Source organism: Penicillium chrysogenum (assembly GCF_028827035.1).
Source record: "Penicillium chrysogenum strain IBT 35668 chromosome Unknown utg000005l_segment0_segment0, whole genome shotgun sequence".
Lineage (NCBI taxonomy): Eukaryota > Fungi > Ascomycota > Eurotiomycetes > Eurotiales > Aspergillaceae > Penicillium > Penicillium chrysogenum.
In genome coordinates this window covers 5,094,015-5,111,167 of record NW_026622753.1, presented here as the reverse complement: position 1 = coordinate 5,111,167, position 17,153 = coordinate 5,094,015, and the positions used below count along the sequence as shown (strand labels likewise).

Below are 17,153 nucleotides of genomic sequence, written 5' to 3'. Positions count from 1 at the left end.
TATCCAGCACCATACCTAGCACCGAGGCCTAAGACGCGAATGCGGACGTGCAAGGGGTCAAAAAAGCGCGTCTCGAGGGTAAAAAGGATGAATAACAATATATTGAGTACACCAAGGCTTAGTATTGAGTCCACCAATTCTTAATTCGACAGAAATGTACGATTTTTCCTGATCAAAGTGCATGTCTTTCTACTATATAAACCGGAATTCCTATAGTGGTGGCAGAATTATATGGCAGAAAACTCTGCACAGGCAGAAGGCATGGCAGAATCCCCAGTCGCACCCGATTAGGAAGGCAGTGGTGTTTGATACCTAATTTTCAGGCCGGGGGGGTGTGGTTATATCAATCCCCGAATAATATATGCTCGGTGAGCACCCGGACCCGTGGACTCCCAGGGTTAGATCAAAATGCTTAGGGGTTGCACTTGTAATATATAGCCACATAGAATATATGAAAGAAAGAATATCTCATAGAACCCGTTGTAATTGTTATTTATGCCTAACAATAGAAGTGAGGCTCCTTGGGAGGTTCCTGGACAAGGCCGGGCCGGTCCTTAGTAGGTATTACATAAGCAAGGTCATTCCAAGGTTGTTCGCGTGGGGAGGTCAATTGCTATCACCTCCCCGGCTTTGACGATTGCCACCTTTAAAATCTTCCGCTCATCACCTCACCTCTTTCTCCCCCTCCCCTTACCCATCACCAACTACCGGTCGTCCTCTGCTTATTTGCAGTCAAGTTGTATCTTTCTACTGCTTGATCTTCTACCACCTTCTGCGAGGCAGCCCGTTTCAGCTACTCACCCGCTGAGCACTACCCAAGATGTCGTTGTGCCAGAACCGTCTTCAAGAAGAGCGGTACGTACATTTCTTGTCCAGCGGATTCCGCGATTCTGCGCATCGCTTGCGCCATACCCTTGCCCCGCGCTGACCTTTATGGTTTCTCTAGAAAGCAATGGCGTCGCGACCACCCTTTGGTTTTGTCGCAAAGCCGAAACGTGCCCCGCAGGGTGGCCTTGACCTGAAGAACTGGGAATGCGCTATTCCAGGCAAGGCTAACACTCTCTGGGAAGGTGGACTCTTCAAACTTGACTTGATCTTCCCCGATGGTGAGTGGCGCAACATTCATGACTATTGAAGATCCTTATACTAATCTAGGTTCTTTCACGCTTCTAGAATATCCTACCAAGCCTCCCAAATGTATGTATTCCCTTCGCGATATAATCCTGCGGCAATTCGCCAGAAGAGAGCTTCTGCTAGGAGCTTTCACCATGATTTCTTATGACGACAAAACACTAATATAAGAACTGTTCAGGCAAATTTACGCCAGCACTATTCCATCCCAATGTTTACCCTTCCGGAACGGTTTGTCTATCAATTCTGAATGAGGAGGAGGGTTGGCGACCTGCTATCACTATTAAGCAGCTTTTGCTTGGCATCCAAGATCTTCTGGATGACCCGAACCCCGAGTCACCTGCGCAGGCTGAGGCCTACAACCTCTTCAAGAAGGACCGTCCTCAATACGAACGCAGGGTTCGCATGGTTGTCAGGGAAAACCAGCCCAATTAGGAAACTAGCCTAATCAGGCTTTGACTTACACAAGCGTAAACAGCGATGGCGCTGCATGGGTCATTTACTTTTCTTTTTCTCTCTTTCAGCATGGGATACAGGGAAATTGTGGCAAGATTATGCATTTCTTGTTTAACGAAGGGAGCAACTTTTGCTTTTCTATCGCGAGCATGGCGTTTCTACATATCCCAATGGATGGCGTTTTCTGGGCTTAAGGTCATTGAAAAACAATGATACTGCATACATGCTCCCTGCTGGGATGCTTAGACTTGCCATGTATTGAGTTCAGGGTGACTCAGAAGAAATTCGATGTCGTACTTATTTGCTTCTATGCATAGATAAGACCACTCGGGCAGCCAACACAACTTCCATCCATGCCCTTCTTCGCAGATGGAATGAGCCCATGGTGGGTGTCTTTGGAAGCTGGATCCAACTTGCACTTTTCATCAATAAGACACCAATCCGGGAACCTTCAAAAACATCTTGCAACCCTTGTGGGCCCCGCATAGATCTTGATGGCCTCAATATCGAGACAGGTGTGTCGCCTTTATGATAAGACTGACTTGGCTTCACATTCCATTTGATATTTATTATCAGTTTCCTTGAACAGACATCGAGGTACACTTCCTCGAGGAAGAGGCTTGGCTAGGGCTATAGTTCACATGGTGGGGGTATAATAGTCACGTGATGGTAATCAGCTCATTCTCCAGGGGTCGCCTATGTTGTATCAGACTGAGATGGACGAGTATACATATGTAAATATCCATGGATGACCCATTGCAAGAGTCCTCGGATATAGCCGCATACCTAGCCACAGTAAAGAGTAGTAAAACCCTTACTTAGGCAGTAGAGAATAGTCCAAAGGGCCGTTATCTTATCGGTGACTCAAAAGACTTGCCGACATCGCCCCTCGCCCCCGCCGAGACGGCACCGGGGCAAATTTGGAAAAAAAATCGCCGTTCTATGGTTCCCCATATAACCGGACGATTAGTCAATTCCACTCCGGAACCCTTCTTCTCTCTCCTCTTTGATCTTCAATCTTACCCACACTTCTTCAATTGCCCATCATGTGTGGAATTTTCGCGTGCCACCAGTTCGTCTTGTCCTAGTCTTAGCTCCCCGCGCCTGGTGGGATGTCAATTTGCAGAATACTAACTAGAAGTCCTACAGTCACCCCGATGTGCAAAAGTTCAAGCCTACGGCTTTGCGCATGGCCAAGGCGTGAGTACCTCTACTGTCCCTTCAATTGCGGAAATCTGCAATTGCAATTCCCGATCTACAGGATTCTCGCTGACTTGTCCCTGATCATAGTGTGCGCCACCGCGGTCCCGATTGGAGTGAGTCACAGGCCGAGTTGCAACATCTCGCAGTATATGTGAGGATCATAGGGTTAACAAAAGTCTTCCAACAGGTGGAAACTTCTGCGCCGAGAGCACTAGTGAGTTGACACGCAATGATTTTGGTGTCGGCGTGGTATGCTAACGCGCGATTCATAGTCCTGGCTCACGAGCGTCTGAGCATCGTCGGTGTTGGTATGTGGCCCCCTGTGAACGACCAACAACTTGAAGATCTATATGCTAACAATATCCTCTCAGACTCCGGTGCCCAGCCCCTCGTCAACGATGACAGCAGCCTCGCCCTCGCCGTCAACGGTGAGATCTACAACCACCGCCTCATTCGCAAGAACCTCCACCACAAGTACAACTTCAAGACGCACTCTGATTGCGAAGTTATCATTCCCTTGGTATGTCACACGCGATACAGCGGAATCGGACAAGGAGTCTAAATGCTGATATATACTAGTATGAGGAGTATGGCCTTGATGCCCCTAAGCACCTTGATGGCATGTTCTCTTGGGTTCTTTGGGATAAGAAGCAGGACCGTGTTGTTGCTGCTCGTGACCCCATTGGTATCACCAGCTTCTACCTTGGACGCTCTTCCTCCACTCCCGGCGCCGTCTTCTTTGCCTCTGAGCTCAAGTGCCTGCACCCCGTCTGTGACAACATCATTGCCTTCCCCCGGGCCACGTCTATGATTCCAAGACCGACAGCTTGACCCGCTACTTCGAGCCCAAGTGGTGGGACCCCACCAACGTCCCCACGACCCCCGTTGACTATAAGGTGGTCCGCCAGAGTCTCGAGAAGGCCGTCCGCAAGCGTCTGATGGCTGAGGTTCCCTACGGTGTTTTGCTGTCTGGTGGTCTGGACTCCAGCTTGGTCGCGTCTATCGCCCAGCGTGAGACCCTCCGCATGGCCGAAGCAGCCCGCAAAGCTCCCCAGAACCTGAATGCCGACGGTGAGTTGGTTGGCATTGATGACGAGAACGACCTGTCGACTGTCACCACCTTCCAGCAGCTGCACTCATTCTCCATCGGTCTTCCTGGTGCCCCCGATACCGAGGCTGCCCTTGAGGTTGCCAAGTTCCTTGGCACCAAGCACCACCCGTTCACCTTCACTGTTGAGGACGGCCTCGATGCTCTCTCTGACGTTATCTACCACCTCGAGACCTACGATGTGACGACCATCCGTGCCTCTACTCCCATGTACCTGCTGTCCCGTAAGATCAAGGCCATGGGTGTCAAGATGGTTTTGAGTGGTGAGGGTTCCGACGAGATCTTCGGTGGCTACCTCTACTTCCACGCCGCCCCCAACAAGGAGGAGCTCCACAAGGAGACCGTCCGCCGTGTTAAGAACTTGCACTTGGCTGACTGCCTCCGTGCCAACAAGTCCACCTCCGCATGGGGTCTTGAGGCTCGTGTTCCTTTCCTCGACAAGGAGTTCCTCGAGACCTGCATGGGTGTTGACCCCCAGGACAAGATGATCACCCCCGAGCGTATCGAGAAGCACATGCTGCGCAAGGCCTTCGACACCTCCGATGAGCCTGAAACCGCTGCCTACTTGCCCGATAAAATTCTCTGGCGCCAGAAGGAGCAGTTCAGCGATGGCGTTGGCTACAGCTGGATTGACGGCCTGAAGGATGAGGCCGAGCGCCAGGTCACCGATGAGATGATGAAGAACCCTAAGCCCGAATGGGGTACTGACGTTCCCGACACCAAGGAGGCGTATGTTTTCGCTTGTTTCTCCCATTTTATAGTACTGTTGAAAACTAACCTGGGGTATAGATACTGGTACCGTACCATGTTCGATGAGCACTTCCCTCCTTACTGTGCCGGCACTGTCGAGCGCTGGACCCCTACCTGGTCCAAGCAGACCGACCCCAGTGGAAGGTGAGCTATTGCTTATTCTATTCTCCTATTTGAGTCATTTTCTCTAACCATCCTTTGCAGAGCCATCGCCATCCACAACCAGAAGTATGACAAGGAGTAAAAAGCCTTGAGAGCATATAAACAAAAAGATCTGGACTTTGTTTTCTGATTTAGCATTTTCTTTTGGGGGATATAACACCGGATTAGATTTTATATACCCTTTTCTTTTGGTATATAGTCGGTATAATTGTTATGATCTCAATATTTTTACTTTGTATTGACGTAAACACGTGACCTGCCCTGCCCAAACATTGCCGGCGGGCTTTCCCGGCAGCCGGGCAACCGCCAATCACCGACCTCCCACTAACCCGTGCTAAGCCCCTAGGTTCCCCCCAACATCATCACAACTCTTCCTTTCCTTCCTCTCTCTTCATCTCTTCATAAAACCTCCTTTCCTCCATCTCTAATTCCACTCTCTCGTCAATATGTCTGCCCCCGCTGCTTTCTCTGATATCGCCAAGGCGACCAACGATGTACGCAAAACTGTTGGGAACAAAACTCAGAACCTTGGCTAACACCCGATTCCAATAGCTCCTGAACAAGGATTTCTACCACGGCGCTGCCGGTTCGTCTATCCACCACATTGCGCCAGTAATTGAAGATTCAATAGCTGATTGAAAGATTTTAGCCAACCTTGAGGTCAAGTCCAAGGCCCCCAACGGTGTCACCTTCACCGTTAAGGGCAAGTCTGCTCACGAGGGCCCCATTGCTGGTCAGGTACGTTGAATATAATTTCCGAATCCGCTATTGCAAATTACTAACTGTTGTCTATAGCTCGAGGCCAAATATGTTGATGCGCCCACTGGTAAAGGCCCCCTCCACAAAAAACCTCCCGACCCCGGCGCGCACACAGCCCGTCTCATGCCATTGATGTTTGGATGTGGTGTTCCAATAGCGCGCCGGACGAACCTAATTATTTTTTCGGATGCCAAGGTGCAAAGGATTAGGCTAATATGCTCACTCCGACCAGGCCTCACCCTCACCCAGGCTTGGACCACCGCCAACGCCCTCGACACCAAGCTCGAGCTCGACAACAACATCGCCAAGGGCCTCAAGGCTGAGATCCTCACCCAGTACCAGCCCGCTAAGCAGTCCAAGGGTGCCAAGCTCAACCTGTACTTCAAGCAGCCCAACCTGAACGCCCGTGCCTTCTTCGATCTCCTGAACGGCCCCACCGCCAACTTCGACGCCGTTCTCGGCCACGAGGGCTTCCTCGTCGGTGCTGAGGGTGGCTACGACGTCAACAAGGCCGCCATCACCAAGTACTCCGCTGCCGTCGGCTACAGCGTTGCCCAGTACTCCGCTGCCATCACCGCCAGCAACAACCTGTCCCTCTTCTCCGCCAGCTACTACCACCGCGTCAACGCCCAGGTCGAGGCCGGTGCCAAGGCTTCTTGGGACTCCACCTCCGGCAACGCCGTCGGCCTCGAGGTCGCCAGCAAGTACCGCCTGGACCCCTCTTCCTTCGCCAAGGTTAGTTTTACGTCCTTGGATTGCTTCTTATCGCTGTTATGGATTACGACTAATCGCGCAATTTTCTCGCAATATAGGCTAAGATCAACGACCGTGGTATTGCCGCTCTGGCTTACAACGTCCTGCTCCGCCCTGGTGTCACCCTCGGCCTCGGTGCTTCCTTCGATACCCAGAACCTGAACCAGGCTGCCCACAAGGTCGGCGCCAGCTTCACCTTCGAGGCTTAAGCGTCTGGATTTTAATCCTTTCAGAAACCTGACAGATGAACTACCATCTTTTGGGAAGATCTTTGTAAACTTCAATTACTAGTTCACTTGTCTTGCTGATTCGCCAGAACGATGATTATGGTGGGGTTTCGTCCAAGATAATAACCATGTGCGTGTGTCGTAGATCTTTCTGCTCGATCACCCTTTGTATATCAAATCCAACTTTTTCCTTTGTTGATCAGTCTGATCGATCCATAAGATCTACAAAGCACCGGGGAGTGTGCTCGTAGCCATACAAGAGTTAGTGTACATCAACCAGCAATGTATTTGAACCTATGTACATACTTGGACATGTACAGGTATCCAAGGATGAATGTGCGGAACAGTCTAGCACAACTCCATCAAGAAGACAAAGCCTCCCTCTGCTTCTTCGTCTTCTTCCCATCAACAGCCTTCGGAACCGACCGCCAAAGATCCACGACAACAAGCATCACAATCAAACACCCGGAACAAAGAAAGAACCTTGAAATCGTCTGGTCAACCCCAGGCTCACGCTCAACCCTCTCCTCCTCCATCCTCCTAGCCCCCCTCCTCCTCTCCCTCCTCCTCTCCCTCCTCCTCCGATCCTCCGCCGCCTGCGTCCGGAAATGTCCCTGAGCATTAAAATGATGCAACGGATTCCGATGAATAAACCCCTCCCAATCCTCCGGATCAGCATGTTTCGTCCCAGCGCCCGCGCCAGCTCGAAATTCCGACCCCGCAGCACCACCAGCCGCCCATCCCTGCCCCTGTCTCCCCGTGCCGCCGTATCCACCCTGCTCGTAGAAACTAGGCGGCGGACCACGGAATGCCGAGCGCCGCTTGCTCAGCCCGCTGGCGGGTCGTGAGCCGGCGTAGCTGCTGTGGCTGCCCATCGGGCGTTGGTGGGTGTGGGTTTGGCCGGGCGAGGCGTGCTGCGCGGTATGGAAGCCGTGGTCGCGGTCGTAGACTGCGCGCTTGGAGGCATTGCCGAGGACGTTGTAGGCGGCGGAAATGCGGGCGAAGCGTTGGCTTGCGTCTGGGTCTGTGCGGTTGCGGTCTGGGTGGTGGCGCATTGAGAGGGCGTAGAATTGTCTAGGGTTGGATATGTAAGTATTGGAGATACATGTGGTTTGGAGATGCAGGGGTGGAGGGGGAGGGAGACATGTTGAGTGTGGGTTTGGGCGTACTTCTTGATCTCCGCTGCTGATGCGGTTGTCGGGACGTCGAGGATTTCGTAGAAGTTTGCTTCGCGGGCTTGGGCGGGGTTGCTGGTTGAGAAAAGGGATATATTTGGCCTCGAGGACCGCTGTGGATGTTTGCATGGGTGCAATTGTGGTCGGAGGCGTTGGGTTGAGATGCTGCGGTAGGTTGAAGAGGAAGAGAGGGTTGCGCGTGGAAAGAGAAGAATTGCTGCTATTCGAGGTGAAGGCATTGTATATCTAGAGACGGTGACATCGAAATAAACAGAAAAATAATAGCATAGGTAGGAGGTGGGGGGAGGGGTTGGAAGAGGTAGAGGGAGAGAGAGGGAGAAACGGAAGAAGAGCGGAGGTGAAGATCGGAGTGGCGTCACTGCGGTTCGAAGCTGATCGTACAAGGACACCACGTATTCAATACTGGCTATTGGCAGATTCTAGAGGATGAAATCACTCTATTCCATCTCCTTCGTCTATTGAAATAGCAACATTTAATACAACTTACAACTATAGGCACGTGGGCAGTTACAATTCCCATAGCTCCCTGGAGCTGATGATCAGATTAGATAAGAGATATCAACCTAGGTAGGTCACCTACGCTATTAACCCTTTGATCCAATGAGAACCCTCCTTCACCAGCTTGGGATACCAAAGGATCCACATAGCGTGATGTTAAGGTTCCTTTTGTGATAGAGGTTGCGAGTGCTCTTCATGAGCTTGGACTCGGTGATCCACGTCTCATTGAAGCTGGTGGAATTGTTGGTGAAAGAGGCTAGGCTGCGGCATTCGCTCTTGAAGCCTCCGGGATAGCTATGGGGACTCAGTCCCTAGGAGCCGATGAGACTTCCATTCTTGACTCTTCCGAAGTGCAAGATTTGGGGCACTTGATGGAGGGATGGCAAGATCGAGAGTTTTGACGAGACCTAGAGACCTAATTTCCGGCAAAATCTCGCGATGGTCATACCTCGGGAATGTGGGTATATGAACAGTATAAAAGTGAGCTCAGGCTTGTCTTACTGGTTTCATCTACGCTCCAGATGCTGAGAATGTTGATGTCAAGGGGATGGGAAGTATGCCTTGGGCGCTTAGGGAATCATAATGAAAGAAATATGGCGTAGCCTAGCAGTGAAAACCAATCCTGTTGTGCAAGTTCGACCCTCCAGTCTAAAGTAGTACCTAAGTTATCTGCGCCTCCGCCTCTTGCTTATTCTTATGTTTCGGATTTGCATCGATTTCCAACGGCGCTTACGGCGCTGGGCGAGAGACTCCCATTATGTCAAGAACTTCACTAACGAAACAAAGCAGCCCCTAAATTGACATTTATATTGATGATGTCGTATTTCCATAGTCGTGGACATGCTTACTTATCTATTCCACTCTCGAAAAGCCGATTGCACGAAAAGCATTGTCTTGAGCGCTTAAGAGAAACTTCAACTGGCTCTTGTTGTTATCTTCAAGTGGACGCGACACACTGAAGATGAAGCCAAAGCTTTCTTTGGCAGCTTAAGATATAAAATAACCGGGGCTCTGTGCCTGCACGTATGTCTTTGTACTCGCTAGTATCCATAAATAGACAATGAAACGCCGAAGTCTCCTTTGTAATGTATAGTGTTATTGTTATATACTTTTTGAAACTAAATAGATCTCTGGATCAAAGAGCTACGCATGAGGAACACGGCGCTGACTTGAAACACTGGCCTTATTCAACATAAAACACAACACAAAGCAGATTCCCGGAGAGCCTGTATAAATGCTCTCCCTAAGTAGCCGCGAGCTATCAGAATTAAACGGCTCAACCCAAAGTGACACACTGACTTGATTCATTCTTCTTTTTCCCACGCATCCCTTCCTCAACAATCAACCTGTATCGAAAACATGCCGACTCTCTCAGAATTTCCTAACGAGCTGCTACTGGAGATCTCCCTCCGCCTTGACTATCCTGGCCTCAATGCATTCACACGGGTCTGCCGCCACTTCCATGCTTTGTCAAATAGGGTGCTTTATAGAACCATCGCCAAAGACTCTCCTGGGAAAGCGATAGCATGGGCAACTAAAAAGAGAAGGAAACCAGTGCGCGGAAACTGCTGCAGATGTGCGGTATGAAGATATTGGACGATATTGTCTTTGGACGAGAAGCAATAGTGATCGCCGCATCGAATGGACACACTCATCTTGTTGAATTATTCCTGCCTCACTGCATTCACCACGACACCGAAAAAGGAGGAGATCTATACAAAAAAGCGCTTACTAAGGCAATTGAAAAAGAGCATGTTGAGGTCGTCAAACTACTTCTCGAACACAAGACCCACACCAACAGCCAGGACAGATATGCTGCAATTCCTTTATGCAGAGCAGTCAGAATGCGACATGTACCAATTGTGAGGCTTTTACTTGAACACAATTACTGCAACCTCGATGCATATGACATGTATGACATGACGCCTCTAGCCCTAGCTGCAGCAGCGAAAGCATCATCTACAAATCTGGAAATCGCCAAACTCTTGGTAGAGGCTGGCGCAGACTCGCATATAGATCACGGGCTGTTACTCAGAGCCGCGAAATCATACAACCTCCCCGTCATGAAGCTCTTACTAGCGAATAACTTCGATTGGCGGCGACTAGAGTGGTTCGATGTCTTGCGTGAATTCTCTCGACCGATACCGGAAAACTACGAGGTGGGGGAATTACTACTAAGCGGGATGAATGTGGATCGCATACTGAGTTATGGTAACGCTCAACGCTGCTTTCTGTTGAGGGGGAGCGATTGCCAATCATCTCGATGATCTGCTAGAAAAGATACTGAATGAGTGGCCTGTCCTCGATGAAAACCATAAGCCAAGCCGGAGGGCAATCCGTTTCTGTCCTCTGAGTCTGGCTGTCTGCAATGGCCGACCTAGCGCTGTCAAGCTCTTACTCGAGCATGGCGCTGACCCTGGTGGTGAACTTGACTGTCCACCGGTACAATTTGCTCTTGAACAAGGAAAGGATGCAATGGCAAAGCTACTATTTGACAAAGGAGCGACATTTGACCCGGAAACGTGTCATGAGTCGTCCGGATACCGTCGATTACTGAAGCTCCGTATGGCTCGAGTGCAGAGAGTGGCCTATTAATAAAGACCTATAGTTATCTACATGATATGGAGATTGTATATTGTATCGAAACACAAACTTACTTGTTTACATTTTATACACACCTAAGGCTATAGAATTCTTACTTTCCTTCGTACATCTACCTCGTAGTTTGGCTTAATGGCTAATTTTGCTGTGTTAGCTCAGATACACATCGACCTAGCTAGATTCAAGCCCAAGTCCTATTTAACAAGCGACTTGGATGCGGAGAGCCCGATACATGACAATATAGCTATTCTTAGTAGGTAATATCACGCTTTACCCTACCACTCCTACTTCCTTTTCTTATAACTTCAGAAGGGAAAAATAACAGACTGTTGTTTTGGAGTAGCTCCGGTACGCGGACGCGGACATCTGCGGACAAAGACATTATCTGCTAGCTTCTCCATAATTGCTGGCGGACCTCACATTTGTGAGCCAATACTACTTGGGTACGCAGAACCCACTTAGTCTAATGAGAGACGCGGTCTATGCCGCCAAATCTTATTTGCACTTTTTTCTGGCTAGAGATCGACGCCGCGGTTTTCGGCAGTCGAGCACCATGCCCCGCTGCGTTTGGGAGTGGAGATCATTCACCCTAGCGTTCTATCTTGGCCAAACATATCTTAGAGCCTAAATTTGGTTTCTCCAATGCAGTATACGGTCTTTCTAATCACAATCTCCTGATGGCAACTATATAGACGCTATGGCGGTGGCGATCCATGGTCCGCCATTGTGCTCCCAGTCGGTTTTGGAAAGATAGACGTATAGGGCAAAAAGAGAGATTGGATCTACAACATAGTACTTACAAGGGAAAACACCCCATATGGTGGAGCATCAGATGCAGTGCAGTCCGCTTAAACCTAATTCAGGAGCAGTACCCTAGGGAATCCCATTCTTATAGCCATTCTCATACAAACATGATCCCTCCTTCTGCAGAGGATTTTCAAGATCCCCTCACAGAGTTCCTGGAGCCCTGAATCATGGTTCTACTCACCCATGTCTTGCGTTCCCTATACGCTGATGGCGGCGAGGACTCTATCGCCCGCCGCTGGGAGTTCCACGAGGAGAGTCCCCTTCGAGGTGTCGACCGGTCGCTCTTTATTGCTATGGGAATCCTTGCTCTCTGCTCATTATGTTCCACTCTGGGTCTACTGTCGTTCCTTACTTATCGATTCATCTACTGGCAGCGGTACTACAAAAACTCGCTTGCGCAGAACCAATATGTCGTTCTCATTTACAATCTATTGCTGATCGATCTACAACAGGCTATCGCTTTTACGATCAGTCTATATTGGGTGGCCCGGGGCAGTATTCACTCTGGTGAAGTGGCCTGCTATTTGCAGGGCTGGTGGATTCAAACAGCAGATCCCGGTAGTGGTCTGTTTGTCTTGTCTATTGCTCTGCACACAGGCTTTGTCGTCTTGCGTGGTCGGCAGCTGCCTTTCAATATCTTCGTATCCTGTGTGATTGGTTTGTGGATGTTCATTCTTCTTTTGGGATTCATTCCGGTCGGCCTCTATGGATCCAACGTCTTTGTCATTTCCGAAGCCAACTGGGTCTGTCTCTGCTCCTGTGATGATAGGGTGACGATGATGAACTTGACTAACTTAATAGTATAGTGCTGGTTGAGTCCACAATACGAAGATGAGCGCCTCTGGGGCCACTATATCTGGATCTTCCTCTCCGAGTTTGGCACCATTGTTCTCTATACGATCATGTTCTTCTACCTCCGACGTCGTATGCAACAAGCGACCATGCTCCGCCGTGGCCAGCAGGACAGTCTGCGTCGATTGAACCGTGTCGTCATCTACATGGTTATCTACCCCTTGGTGTACCTGATTCTGTCCTTGCCCCTCGCAGCGGGTCGTATGGCCACTGCGCGAGGCGACTCTCCCAGCAAGGCCTACTTCGGTGTCGCTGGTTGTCTGATGGCTTTTTCCGGTGCTATGGATGTGGTCGTCTACACTCTGACCCGTCGTCACCTGCTCCTCGATACCGAGCACAGCACCACTGACCATAGCTACGGCAACACCGACTCCCAATGGCAAACGAATATCACCACCAATGCTGGGTCCCGGTCTCGAAAGGCCTTCCGGATAGGATCTCGTCTGAACTCGAAAATGCGCCGCAGCGTGCCCGACAAAGACCACACCAGTCCCTTCGAAGGCTCCACCGAGGACATCGTTGGGAAGAATGATATGGAGATGTCGAACCTCCACGGTGTGTACCAGGAGACCACGATTGAGATTTCTCATGAGCCAGTCTCTGTCATAGAGTCGGAGGAGAGGAGCGCGCGTCGCAGCGGCTAAGACTTTTGGATATGCCGCATGCCTTATTCTGTATATGATATTGCTGTATTTACTTCACTCAGGCACCCCTTGCCACAGGATATCTTTCTCTCATTATCCGATATATTTAATAATATGCAGTATCCCGCCTCGGTAAGAACCAGACGAGATGATACCATAGATCTGCAAACTCGTCAGGATTCTGTGGCCGATCTTACGGACACATCCATTAGGAGACCCGAATACCGACACCAAAACTCTGCTAATTGCACAGAATTTTCCCAGGCCAGAGTTGTTCAACGCAGTCAGATCCAAAAAAACATGTGGAGTAGCACAATTTACAGATTTATGCGAGCCAAGAGCCAAGCCGTCTAGGGCCGGGCCCGCAAGGCTTCTTTTTTCTTAACCGTTGCTTCTTTTCAGTCTGGAGTTAGAAAAGAAAAGTTATACATCTCTTACTTTTTCCCTTCAACCATCTGAATGATAACTCACGTTATGTCTTATGGATACGTAGGATTAACCATAAATCTCCTCCATCAGTGGAAAAGTGTCGCCGAGTATCCGTTATGATATCGTTGGACCACTTCCCGGCGTATTCGAAATTTCCTCGAACTATAACTAAGTGGGTACAGGCGAAGAAGATAGGCAACTATAAAAAATCAAAATAAACAAATTTATAGGACATGGGTAAAGAAATCCAATCTTTTCCCGCATATGGGAGTACACTAGACTCACTGAGTCGATTGGAAGAACTCTTTGCCGTTGAAGCGTACGGTGGTAAAAGCTAGTTCAGTCCATCAGGATATTCAGGAGACTGTGGATGGGTCTCCGACTAATCATGTATCTCGGAGGTAGTCCCAAATGTGCAATGGTCGCTGCTTAGCCGAGCCGGTGGAGGTGAGTCTTTCTAGCGCCTGGGCTAGAATCTGTCGGAAAAAGCCGTCCTCTCCTATGTTGTAGAAAAGGGATTTGGATTGTGTGTTCGGCCCAACTTGGTATGTTGTAGATCCTCATCTCCGCAGATGACTCTGACCCACATTCCCGATTTGATTCCCTATTTGAATAGCTCCGTAGAAGATGATAGGATGGAAGTGAAGAAATTCGCACCTTCACCATTGCCGGGCGAAATGAAAAAGAACATGGAAAAGGAAAAAAAACCACTCTGAACATTTCGCCATTCCGTTGGATAAACCAGAATAACACCGGGACAACCCTAAACATGTGAAAGAGGTCCAATAACTCCAACATGGCTCGAGGAGAATGCCCCAGGGAATCGAATTGAACTATAACCGGCCAAATAACACGTTCCCAGCTAGACTAATGTACCCTAGCAATTTATACATAACATTTTAAGCGTCTAGAGTTCTCGATTATAGCTCTCCGGGCATATCGTCATTAAAGCTTGCGGCCATTGTTGAGACCTCAACGACTCGAGTGTTTTGAGCGGGCCAGGATTGGGAGTCGAAAAAGAGTACGGAACATGAACATCTTAAATAAATTGACGCTGATTAGGGCCATCAAAAAGTAGTTCAGCAATGAATAGTATTGTTAGGCCGAGTGCTCACTAAATGCCTCTAGCCAAACTCCGAGTACCGAATACGGAGCAATCAGTGAGCAGCCCAATCACCGTGACTGACTCTGAGCACCATCATAAAAGCGGCGGCAGCTATAATAGGGAAGCCCCGGCAGAGGAAATCAAGTATGTATAGTGACCTAGGTACTCAATTCTCTATTCGCTCGCAGGGTAAGCCTTGCGCCAATAGTAATTCCAGAGTGTCCTTTGTATGGCTAAAGAGGGCATGGCCTTCCACCCAGTGATGTTATGATTAGCGCCAGAAGGAGCCATCGCTGCCAATATATGAGACCTGATGGTACTGATCGGAACGTCTTGACCAACATATTTCAGCAGCATCTTAACCGTTCCGATATCATTTTTCCACGAAGCCACGGCCAAGGCAGACCCTGAACTTCCGTTGCAAAAGAGAGGATCGGCCCCTTTCTCCAATAGAAGCTTCGTTCCTAGTACATCGCGGTCAGTAACATTGAATCTACATAGTAGCTCATATTGCTCTTCGCCCGTGTCGCTCTTAGCAATTTTCTCGATGGAATATTCTGTATCCCTAACAATGTTTCTGGCTACTCCCGAGACCGTGAAGAGCAAAGGCGTGTAATTGTGAAAGCTGACTGGCTGGTCGAGCCGTGCCCCGCGTTCTAGCAAAAGATTAACTGCAGCTTGCGCGGCATCGCGATCTTTAGCCTGAGCTGCGAGACAGAGGAGTGTACAACCTCTATCTTCTTCATCGAGTTCGAATCGTGATCCGAGTTTGGCTTGCGCATCCGCATTAAAACCCGCATCTAAGAACATCTTCAAGATAGGCGCATTAGCTAGCATAGCAGCATATGTAAATGCGCGGGAATGTCCAATGCGATCCGGTTGTAGTTGTACTCCTCGCTGGAGGAGTAACCTGAAGACGGCTTCTCCTCCTAATACCGCGAGCTGGATTGATAGGCCGTCATCTGAAAACGAAATATCTTCAATCGACGGACCAGAAGTCTCAAACAGCATTTGGAGGATTTCCACTTTCCCCAGATAGAGTGCTCTGTTGAAAAGGTCCTTCCCATGTTGTGATGCAAATACAACATCAAAGCCCTTGTTAATGATGTACTTTACGACATCATCATGGCCTCGGTCAAGCGCGAGAATCATCGAAGAGGGGCAATCATTGGGATCCCAGCCCCCATATATGTCACTCTCAACAAGGATTGCGGGATAAGTCACGGCGTGATAAAGAGATTCGCCATGATAGAGCAACAACTCTATCATTCTGATATTGCCAGATGCAACGGCCAGAGCCATGATATTTCTATGGCCATGGTCGCAATTCCAGTTGCTAAGGACAGACGTCCTCGTTGATAATAGTCTCTCCAGCAAATCCTCGAGGCCGCCAGCTACAGCAAAACACAGAATTTTCGACCGTGCATCTGGACCAAAATTGATCGTGTGGTCCAAATCAATCTTCTTTAGGAGGAGTGACGCCAATCTCTTATGCCGTCCGTCTATTTTACCGACCATATCCAGAATAAGTTCGGTATCAAAAACATAGCGTTCGAAGACGTAATTGACGAACGGCTCATTGCCGGTTTCCAAGGCAAGATCGAATGGCGATTGCGACCAACTGGTGTATGTGGGGTCAGCCCCAGCATCGACTAAAAGACGGACTATTTCCATAGTCGTGCTTGTAGCTGGAGCTGGAGCAACATAATGCAAAGGGTGGTTGCGACCACACATAATATTAGGATCACAGCCTCCTGCAAGCAGAAGTTTGATGATAGGAATATGCCTCTGCCTAACCGCCAAGCATAATGATAAGTCACACCACTTTCTTTTCTCCCAGGGTTCCATACAGCGTTTGATAAATCCACGCTCAATTAAAAGGCTGACAACTGAGGCATGCCCCTCTAGTACAGCGACGGACAATGGGTTTCCGAAAATGACGAGGTTATCAAGATTAGAGGGCGGAAACGAAATGAGCCCTCCGTCATTGATCGCTAGAGTCGGGTCTCTTCCACGGTCGAGGAACATTCGGACAATATCTACATGACCGTTCTTTGCAGCTATTGTCATAGGATCATTCCTCTGTCGGATCCAGCCTGAATCTCCAAACAACGCACCTGCGTCTAGCAGCTTGCGAACACATACTTTCTTCCCATTCGCTGCGGCCCACGCCAGAGGTTGGAGGGACTGCTCTGTCTTGAGCAATTCGTCGACTCTTTCTTTTAACAAACCAAACAGAAGAGGATGACATTGATAGAGAGAGCCGAGATCGGAAACAAATTCTAGATAAGAAGTTACCTCTAGTAGCAGTTCAAAGGGGAGTTGAAGTAGCGACATGGCTTAACAGTCGACAACGACGATAACGGGAGATGAGGAATAATTTCAGTATTCGATGAGAGTATTTATCGCAGGAAGCCTATAAAAGGACTCATGCATAAGCTTCAAGGTTGTCATGATGAGGGCAACTTGTCA

General features: G+C 49.2%; 7 protein-coding genes across 7 annotated transcripts; 5 read left to right on the top strand and 2 right to left on the bottom strand.

Annotated features, from left to right (window-relative positions):
* Window positions 1-820: 820 nt before the first annotated feature.
* On the top strand, window positions 821-1,566 carry N7489_010339 (E2 SUMO-conjugating protein UBC9; the record flags this gene model as incomplete). Its single annotated transcript, XM_056716088.1, has 4 exons — window positions 821-859; window positions 947-1,106; window positions 1,174-1,197; window positions 1,313-1,566. 4 exons carry the CDS (start codon window positions 821-823, stop codon window positions 1,564-1,566), a joined length of 477 nt encoding a protein of 158 aa, XP_056563710.1.
* A 1,055-nt stretch (window positions 1,567-2,621) lies between these two features.
* On the top strand, window positions 2,622-4,896 carry N7489_010338 (asparagine synthetase B). Its single transcript, XM_056716087.1, has 10 exons — window positions 2,622-2,659; window positions 2,737-2,787; window positions 2,878-2,903; window positions 2,978-3,004; window positions 3,063-3,098; window positions 3,162-3,310; window positions 3,370-3,593; window positions 3,617-4,627; window positions 4,688-4,792; window positions 4,853-4,896. The coding sequence occupies exons 1-10, from the start codon at window positions 2,634-2,636 to the stop codon at window positions 4,890-4,892; spliced, it is 1,695 nt and encodes a 564-aa protein (XP_056563709.1). The 5' UTR covers window positions 2,622-2,633; the 3' UTR covers window positions 4,893-4,896.
* A 360-nt stretch (window positions 4,897-5,256) lies between these two features.
* Window positions 5,257-6,531, top strand: N7489_010337 (porin; the record flags this gene model as incomplete). The annotated part of the gene is made up of 6 exons (XM_056716086.1): window positions 5,257-5,304; window positions 5,363-5,396; window positions 5,460-5,548; window positions 5,606-5,636; window positions 5,802-6,304; window positions 6,382-6,531. The coding sequence occupies 6 exons, from the start codon at window positions 5,257-5,259 to the stop codon at window positions 6,529-6,531; spliced, it is 855 nt and encodes a 284-aa protein (XP_056563708.1).
* Window positions 6,532-6,911: 380 nt separating this feature from the next.
* Window positions 6,912-7,963, bottom strand: N7489_010336 (uncharacterized protein; the record flags this gene model as incomplete). The annotated part of the gene is made up of 2 exons (XM_056716085.1): window positions 6,912-7,623; window positions 7,719-7,963. The coding sequence occupies 2 exons, from the start codon at window positions 7,961-7,963 to the stop codon at window positions 6,912-6,914; spliced, it is 957 nt and encodes a 318-aa protein (XP_056563707.1).
* A 2,199-nt stretch (window positions 7,964-10,162) lies between these two features.
* On the top strand, window positions 10,163-10,838 carry N7489_010335 (uncharacterized protein; the record flags this gene model as incomplete). The annotated part of the gene is made up of 2 exons (XM_056716084.1): window positions 10,163-10,454; window positions 10,519-10,838. 2 exons carry the CDS (start codon window positions 10,163-10,165, stop codon window positions 10,836-10,838), a joined length of 612 nt encoding a protein of 203 aa, XP_056563706.1.
* A 980-nt stretch (window positions 10,839-11,818) lies between these two features.
* On the top strand, window positions 11,819-13,147 carry gprD (the record flags this gene model as incomplete). Its single annotated transcript, XM_056716083.1, has 2 exons — window positions 11,819-12,394; window positions 12,458-13,147. The coding sequence occupies 2 exons, from the start codon at window positions 11,819-11,821 to the stop codon at window positions 13,145-13,147; spliced, it is 1,266 nt and encodes a 421-aa protein (XP_056563705.1).
* Window positions 13,148-14,952: 1,805 nt separating this feature from the next.
* N7489_010333 (ankyrin repeat domain-containing protein) lies at window positions 14,953-17,018 on the bottom strand (the record flags this gene model as incomplete). Its single annotated transcript, XM_056716082.1, has 2 exons — window positions 14,953-14,991; window positions 15,024-17,018. The coding sequence occupies 2 exons, from the start codon at window positions 17,016-17,018 to the stop codon at window positions 14,953-14,955; spliced, it is 2,034 nt and encodes a 677-aa protein (XP_056563704.1).
* Window positions 17,019-17,153: the final 135 nt, after the last annotated feature.

Excerpts from the sequence above, each read along its gene's own strand:
- N7489_010338 (XM_056716087.1), top strand. The coding sequence starts at position 2,634 with ATGTGTGGAATTTTCGCGTGCCACCA. Across the intron at positions 2,660-2,736 it reads GGAATTTTCGCGTGCCACCA|TCACCCCGATGTGCAAAAGT; the intron begins GTTCGTCTTGTC and ends GAAGTCCTACAG. Across the intron at positions 3,311-3,369 it reads GCGAAGTTATCATTCCCTTG|TATGAGGAGTATGGCCTTGA; the intron begins GTATGTCACACG and ends GATATATACTAG.